The 8773-nt window shown below is 39.2% G+C and overlaps 1 protein-coding gene across 1 annotated transcript; it reads left to right on the top strand.

Annotated features, from left to right (window-relative positions):
* The first annotated feature begins 2789 nt into the window (after nt 1-2789).
* On the top strand, nt 2790-5645 carry LOC112706483 (arginine decarboxylase). The gene has a single exon (XM_025757795.3). The coding sequence runs from the start codon at nt 3189-3191 to the stop codon at nt 5244-5246; it is 2058 nt and encodes a 685-aa protein (XP_025613580.1). The 5' UTR covers nt 2790-3188; the 3' UTR covers nt 5247-5645.
* The last annotated feature ends 3128 nt before the right edge of the window (nt 5646-8773 follow it).

Genomic DNA, 8773 nt, shown 5'->3' with positions numbered 1-8773 from the left:
TTAATTTTAGACTTATATATTACTAGCGGCTTAACAGGCACTGTCGTGCCTATTCAGCTATCTATAAACAATAACAATAACAATATGAAAATGATTTAATTATAATGAACACATACATCACCTATCTACAAATCTACAAATAACATAATCCATAAAATAATTATTACAATAATATTTTATCTTTAAGCAACACATCGAAAATCTGATCAAATTTTAAAATATCTAAAGTTAAGTAAAGAACAAACATAAGCAGAGCTTTCTTAAGTTTAGCTAAATCAACTTCTGCTTCTAAATTGGACTCCTCATAAGAGGATTCCATGGCTACAAAAGCGAATTTCTCACTTCGAGGAAAAGACTTACTCTTCATCCTCCTTTCATTCTTATATTTCTCCTTTTCCTTTTTTTAAAATTTCTACCAAAAGAACTCTTTCAGCTAAATGGCTAAATCAGGAATATCCACATTAAGTAACTTTCGACGCATATAAAATCCTAACCCCGTAACCGCTATCTTTACTAATTCACTTTCAGGTAGTGATACATATCAACGACTTCTAGCATTTTTTAAACGAATCATATAATCATCAATGGTTTCACCATCTTCTCGTTTCAAAGTCACTAAGTCAGTAACTGCCACATTCAATTCACCCCGATAAAATTGGGTCTGAAAAGTAGTTTCTAACTGAGCCCATGTTATTATCAAATTTTGCCTAAAATTTAAAAACCAAGTAAATGCATTCTTCGTTAATGAAGAAGCGAAAATCTTCAATTTCAAACTTTCATCATTGGCTCAATTTCCAATCTTGACCAAATATCGAGCAACATGTTCAGTAGTCGACCCCCAACTTCTCTTGCAAACTTCATAATTATTTTAGGATTTTTCATTCCTCTTGGCACTTTAGCCATTTGAACATTCTGAGAAAAAGCTGACACAAAGTGGGGTCGATTCATGAATCCTATATTGAATCCAGCCCTATTTAAAACATCCTCCACAATTCTGGTAATTTGATAACATTCACCAACTTGATTGGCGCGTAATCGAGCCAGGGCATCATCTGCATTTTGACCACAAGGAATTATCTGAGGATTTTTCCTGTTTCTAAAAATATCGTTCTCCTTTTGAAATAAATTTTCAAAACCCTCATTATTTTCTCTGGCATTCTGCCTTTCTCCTTCATCATAATCAACAATTCAAGCAATTCGCTTGACTTGCCTTGCAAGATGATCAAATTTCGGTTCGTGATCAGCCATCATAGGATTCAAGATTGTGGTCATTTACTGAGTTAATAAATTAACCAAATCATGATGACTTTCTTCTACATGTTGTCGAAATGCTGCTATTAAATTAGAAGCATTTGATGTAGAACCCACATTATAATCTCGAGAAAACTCAGATTGCTGTTGTGGATTTTGAACATTATTTACTCTATTAACACCCCCAAATTGGATCGGAGGAACAAAACTACTCACTGGCGGAGTATAGCCAGGAGGCAGGCCATAAGAAGGCCAACCAGTAGTTACTTGAGGCTTAATTTGTGATAGATTACCACATGGATGAGTATTACGTCTGTTATTTTCAGCTTGCACATTCGTAACCGCCACACTTTCACTGATAACCAACCCTTCAGAACGTGAAGTAATGTTCGAAGGTTGTACATTATTGGTGCACTGTCATTAGTAGATGAACCACCATTCACATTCGACACTTCATCAGTCATGTGAACAACTCTTTCACTTCTTAATTGCATACACTAAGTGACATCAAAATTATTTGACACACTTCAAATTAAAAAACTGTCTCATCGGGCATGCCAATTTGTTTTGTCTATTTTTAGCAAATTGATGGTGGTTCGATTCTAATGGTTTGGGAGAGAAACCAACTCTTCTTTTTTGTGAATGCCAGTTTTCTATAAGTGTATCAAAGTTCCTCGAATTAGACAAGATTCGAAAACAAAGTTGAAAAGACAATAAAAGTAAAAGGTTTTGAAGATAAAGTTGACTGGAATTAAAATGATTGCATTGAATCAAAATAAAGTAATAAAATGCCTTCGATTAAATCAAAGGACTTCAAATTTAAGATATAAAAGTACTGGAAAATATGTAAATTGAACAAGAAAATTAAATATTGCTTGAAAGATAAATTTGCTAAACAAGTAAAATTTGCAGAAAATGTAAATGGAAAGTAAAAACAAGCGGAAGGAACCCTGCAGAAAATTGACTCGAACTAGACTCAGAAATTCGCTGGGGTGTGAGTATGCGTGAATAATTTTTAAAGCAAAGTTCCAACCCTTGTGGCTTCGAACATTCTAGTATTTATAGCCATTTTCATAACTGATCAGTTTGAAATGAAAATCTCACATGCGCGAAAACACGGGTAGCCGTTTCCGCTCTTTTGCGTGATCATGTAACGGTTGCAAAATAACCTTCGATTTTAAAAATTTTCGATCTTCTTAATTCGAATAACTCCCCGATTTACTGAGCTAATCGAACTCTTACTCAATCCCCAAATATATCTCCTTCGACACTTACTCCTTCTAAAGGTTACTTAATAATTTGAATAATTTTCTTTCTTGAATTCAATTATTTTTTACCAACGGTATTTAATCAATAAAAAAATATATAATTTAATATCATTATATATTTTTTATATTATTAAAAATATTAATAATCACTAATTAATTATTATAAATTACAAAATATATTAACCCCTTAGCAATGCTGGTTGTGTAATTCGAATCACTCATTTCATTTGCTATACATAAAAGTTACTAATTTGATTGTGTTGTGTTGTGTTTCCTTTTCCGTTATTGCCTCCCTTCATTTCTCTCTACATTATCGTTTCAGAATTCACACCATTTTGATCTCTCCACAATATTCGGATTCGGTTCTCTTTCTCTTTCTCTTTCTCTTTCTCTTTCTCTCCCGTTTTGGTTCATTCGTCCCTTTCCACTTTCAATAAATCATCCATTATTAAACCTAACCCATCACAACCTCTTTCATCAGTTACCTTATATTATTTATCATATATCTATTTACTTCGTTTGTTAACAAGAACAAACCTCTCCATTCTCATTATATCTTTTACTTTTACTTTTCCAAGTGGGTGGCCGAGGCAGTGGCGGTGGCCTCGGCGGCTATTATTGTAGCCCCCACATTAAACAAATATTTTTTTTATCATCGCTAAAACAGAGATGCCGGCCTTGGCGTGTTGTGTTGATGCGGCACCTCTACCATGTCCCGCCTTTGCATTCACCGGAGGCCTCTCTTTTCCAGCACCGATCACCTTTCCAGCTGCCGCACCTCCCTTCACAACCGGCGAGATCAATTCCCATTGGTCTCCATCCATGTCGGCGGAGCTCTATAACATCAACGGGTGGGGTGCTCCGTATTTTACGGTGAACTCCTCCGGGAACGTGGCGGTGTGCCCCCACGGTTCCGCAACGCTGGGTCACCAGGAGATTGATCTGCTCAAGATCGTGAAGAAAGCTACCGACTCCATCTCATGTGGCGGTCTCGGCCTACAGCTGCCTCTCATGGTTCGCTTCCCTGATATCCTCAAGAACCGCCTCGAATCCCTTCAATCGGCCTTCGACTACGCGATCCAGTCTGGCGGATACAGCTCTCACTATCAGGGGGTCTACCCGGTGAAGTGCAATCAGGACCGGTTCATCGTGGAGGACATCGTGAAATTCGGTTCATCGTTCCGGTTCGGTTTGGAGGCTGGGTCGAAGCCAGAGCTGCTGTTGGCTATGAGCTGTTTGTGCAAAGGCAGCGCAGAAGGTCTTCTTGTTTGCAACGGATTCAAAGACGCAGAGTACATTTCCCTTGCGTTGGTTGCAAGGAAGCTTGCCTTGAACACCGTGATTGTTCTGGAGCAAGAGGAAGAGCTTGACATGATCATCGATCTCAGCAAAAAGCTATGCATCAGACCAGTGATTGGCTTCCGGGCCAAGCTGAGGACCAAGCATTCGGGGCACTTTGGGTCCACTTCGGGAGAGAAGGGCAAGTTTGGGTTAACCACCGCTCAGATTGTGAGGGTTGTGAAGAAGCTTCAAATCTTGGGCATGCTTGATTGCCTGCAGTTGTTGCACTTTCACATTGGCTCTATGATCCCATCCACTTTACTCCTTGCCGATGGAGTTTCGGAGGCTGCACAGATATACTGTGAGCTGGTTCGTATGGGAGCTAACATGAGAGTCATAGACATCGGAGGAGGCCTTGGCATTGATTATAATGGCTCCAAATCCAGCGACTCAGACGTGTCTGTTGGGTACGGCCTTGAAGAGTACGCCGCAGCGGTTGTTGAAGCAGTTCAGCGCGTGTGCGACAAAAGGTCCGTTAAGCACCCTGTAATCTGCAGCGAGAGTGGGAGGGCCATTGTGTCCCATCAATCCGTGTTGGTTTTTGAAGCATTTGGTTGCAACAGCAGCACTGCAGCAACCACCAATGCGCTGTCTTCCCTGCTCGGACTACAGTACTTGCTGGAGGGTCTATCAGAGGGCGTTCATGCCGATTACCGCAACCTCTGCGCTACAGCCATTAGAGGCGAGCATGACGCTTGCCTGCTCTACATTGAAGAAATGAAGAAGCGATGCCTGGATGAGTTCAAGGAAGGCTCATTGGGTATGGAGGAACTAGCGGGCATTGACGGGTTATATGATGTGGTGAGGAAGGCCGTAGCGACGGCGGAGGAATCGGAATCAGTGAGAACATACCACGTGAACATGTCGGTGTTTACTTCCATTCCCGACTTCTGGGGTATCCAACAGGTGTTCCCCATACTACCCATCCACCGGCTCGACGAGAAGCCCACCGTGAAGGGGGTGCTCTCGGACTTGACATGCGACAGCGACGGCAAGGTTGACAGGTTTATCAACGGCGAGTCGAGCCTGCCGCTGCATGAAATCGGTGATGGACATAAGTACTACCTGGGAATGTTCTTGGGAGGGGCTTACCAGGAGGCGCTTGGAGGACTCCACAACTTGTTCGGTGGGCCCAGCGTTGTTAGGGTCTCACAGAGCGACGGTCCCCAGGGCTTTGCTGTCACCAGTGCCGAGTCGGGGCCATCGTGCGGAGACGTCCTCCGAGCCATGCAGCACCAGCCCGAGCTCATGTTCGAGACTCTCAAGCACCGGGCCTTCGAGCACTTGCGGGAAGATAGCTTGTTGACCGCTGAGGCGGTTACCAGTGGCCTCGCCCACTCCTTCAACAACACGCCTTATTTGGTGGTAGCGTCGTCTCAGTCATAGTGTGCCTTAACCAGAACAATAATGGCTTATGTTACTGTTACTGTAGCAGTGATGGTGGAGAATCGTCTCAGCACTTCTGTGCTTAGAAGAGGTTGTCTCTTTCTCTTAGTTTGCTATTTTTAGTTTAGCACAAGAAGGACATGGACAAGATTCAAGGTCCTCTATCTGGATTTTGACGGAAGCCGTTCTCTCTTGATATCTAACATACGACATTCAAGTTTCTCGCTTAATTGCTTGCCTTGATTTTAATATTTAGAATAAAAAGCGAGAAATACCTTGTAATAAGATCTGTATTTAGTGTACAGACATCATATAAACATTACGTAGGATGAATGTAGTTTACATGTGAGTGTAAATGCATGAAAATTAATGATGAATAGTTGTTTTATTTTTTCGTTCGATCGTTCGTTTATATTACTATGGTATGACTTTATCACATTTTAATTTGATATTTTACTCCAAATTAATTTATGTTGAGGAATCAATTCATTAATTTGTTTAAGCAAAAAATCAGATACCAAGTAGATTAATTCAGATTAAGAATATTATAAAAAAATTTATTATTTTGTCCGTTCCTGCTAATTATTAGAATATGATATACGAAGCAAGGTATTTTAATTTTGAGAAATGTTAGATTAGCAACTTTTGGAATTTGTAGTTATCAAATAACCATTAATGATAATTTTATTAATAGTGTGAGATTGTTGTTAGATTTCATTGAATGTCTCACTTTTCTTTATTAGTTAAATGCTGGTCAATATTTAATAAAGTTGCTAGTCTTTAGATTTTTTCTTTAATTTTTATAATGATTTTTGTGTAAATTTCTCTTTCTGAATGTTTTTACTATTAAAAGTAATTAATAAAAAGGAGAAAAATTAAAAAATATCTTATAAAAAATATAAATATAATTTTTTTTAATATCTTATATTTTTTTATTATTTATTTAAAGAAACTGAGTAAAATTTAGTCATTTTTTCATGTATTTAAAGTTTGAATAACACTGCTCATTAAAATATAATAGCGTTTGGAGCCATTTCTTTTTTCCTTTTTTCATTTCATATTGATTAATTATTACTATAGGCATACTAAAATGAATCTAAAAATATACGATGATACGACCGTTGGTTATAAATTATAATTCGGCTATGGACGTTAGTAAGAATTGCACCAAAACATCAGATATTTTATTATTCTCCGATCAAAATATTATTACTCAAAAATATAGCCGTTATTTCTCACTTTCTGATATAAAAGGAAATGATAAAAAAATTCATTACATTTTGCAAATTTTATTATTCACTTATTTGAGTATCAGAATATTTTTTGTAGGCCGGTATCCACTCCCTTATTCTCACTGCCGACGTATAACTCATTCCAACAAAAAAACTCGAAGATATTCATTAGTGGACGAGATATACACCAGCCAAACATCAGCAAGAACAATTGGCGTCCACCGTGGCGCCTCGAAATAAAAACCTTTCTTATTATACGTCCTAAAACTCCTTTCCCTGATCATGGCTGACTTACCTCCTCCCACACCGTTCGAGCTTCATCGGATGGTAAGAGAGTTACAACTGGCCAATCAGCGCATGGTAGAAGAGAATCAACAAATGACAAACTAAATAGTCCGAGTTAACCATTGGTCGGATTGAAAACAGTAACAATGAACAACCGAAAGATGATGAAGAAAACTTTGACCCAACCCACATCTCGAAAACTCAACAACCAAGAGGTGTAACTAATTGTATTTCTGGGGGCTTTGCCCATGCGGGAGCATCAAGCTCTGCTCGAAAACTCACTTATCGAGCTATGCTCGCTATAGAAAGTACCATCAACAGTCATCAAACTGTGCCGACTTTTTCTGAAATGACTTTCTAGCCATTGGATCTCAATTCAATCGAGCTTAATTTAGATGACCCAGTTGTTATCTCTATCCAAATGGAAAACCTTATAGTTCGGAAGGTCTTGCCGGACCCCGAAAGCAGCGCGGATGTTCTATTCTACTCCACATTTTAGAAGATGAAATTGAGTGACAACATACTCCAGCCACAACCAGAGACTTCATTGGATTTTCAGGTGAATGAGCACCTGTATTAGGTTCAGTATGGTTACAAACCGCACTCAGTGAGAATCCTCCATCCAAAACTTTAGATTTTCAATATGTTTTGGTTGATTGTTTCAGTCCATATAATTTAATACTTGGCCGAACTTTCTTGAATAAGTTCGGCACAAATGATGAGCTGATAATTTATACGCTTTTTAGCATTGTTTTTAGGTAATTTTTAGTAGGATCTAGCTACTTTTAGGGATATTTTCATTAGTTTTTATGCTAAATTCACATTTCTGGACTTTACTATGAGTTTTTGTATTTTTCTGTGATTTTAGGTAATTTCTGGCTGAAATTGAGGGACCTGAGCAAAACTCTGATAGAAGGCTGACAAAGGACTGCTGATGCTGTTGGATTCTGACCTCCCTGCACTCGAAATGGATTTTCTAGAGCTAAAGAACTCCAAATGGCACGCTCTCAACGGTGTTGGAAGGTAGACATCCAGAGCTTTCCAGCAATATATAATAGTCCATACTTTGTTTGAGATAAGACGACGCAAACGGGCGCTCAACTCCAGTTCCATGCTGCATTCTGGAGTCAAATGCCAGAAATACGTCACAAACCAGAGTTAAACGCCAAAAACACGTTATAACTTGGCGTTTAACTTCGAAAGAAGCCTCTACACGTGTAAAGCTCAAGCTCAGCCCAAGCACATACCAAGTGGGTCCCGGAAGTGGATTTCTGCATCAATTACTTACTTCTGTAAACCTTAGTAGCTAGTTTAGTATAAATAGGACATTTTACTATTGTTTAGACATCTGGATTTTACATCTTTGATCATATTTGGGGGCTGGCCATTCGGCCATGCCTGGACCATCACTTGTGTATTTTCAACAGTGGAGTTTCTACACACCATAGATTAAGGGTGTGGAGCTCTGCTGTACCTCGAGTTTTAATGCAATTACTACTACTTTCTATTCAATTCAGCTTATTCTTGTTCTAAGATATTCGTTGCACTTCACCATGATGAATGTGATGATCCGTGACACTCGTCATTATTCCCACCTATGAATGCGTGACTGACAACCACTTCCGTTCTACCTTAGACCGGGCGCATATCTCTTGGATTCCTTAATCAGAATCTTCGTGGTAAAAGCTAGAATTGTTGGCGGCATTCATGAAAATTCGGAAAGTCTAAACCTTGTCTGTAGTAATCCAAGTAGGATTCAGGGATTGAATGGCTGTGACGAGCTTCAAACTCGCGATTGTTGGGCGTGATGACAAACGCAAAAGAATCAATGGATTCTATTCCGACATGATCGAGAACCGACAGATGATTAGCCGTGCTGTGACAGAGCATTTGGACCATTTTCACTGAGAGGATGGGATGTAGCCATTGACAATGGTGATGCCCTACATACAGCTTGCCATGGAAAGGAGTAAGAAGGATTGAAGGAAGGCAGTAGAAAAGCAGAGATCC

Source organism: Arachis hypogaea, chromosome 8, assembly GCF_003086295.3.
Source record: "Arachis hypogaea cultivar Tifrunner chromosome 8, arahy.Tifrunner.gnm2.J5K5, whole genome shotgun sequence".
NCBI classification, from domain to species: Eukaryota; Viridiplantae; Streptophyta; class Magnoliopsida; order Fabales; family Fabaceae; genus Arachis; species Arachis hypogaea.
The sequence above is the reverse complement of the archived record's forward strand: the minus strand, read 5'-3'. Positions and strand labels throughout refer to the sequence as shown.

Coding starts and splice junctions, on each gene's coding strand:
- LOC112706483 (XM_025757795.3), top strand. CDS start 3,189: ATGCCGGCCTTGGCGTGTTGTGTTGATGCGGCACCTCTACCATGTCCC.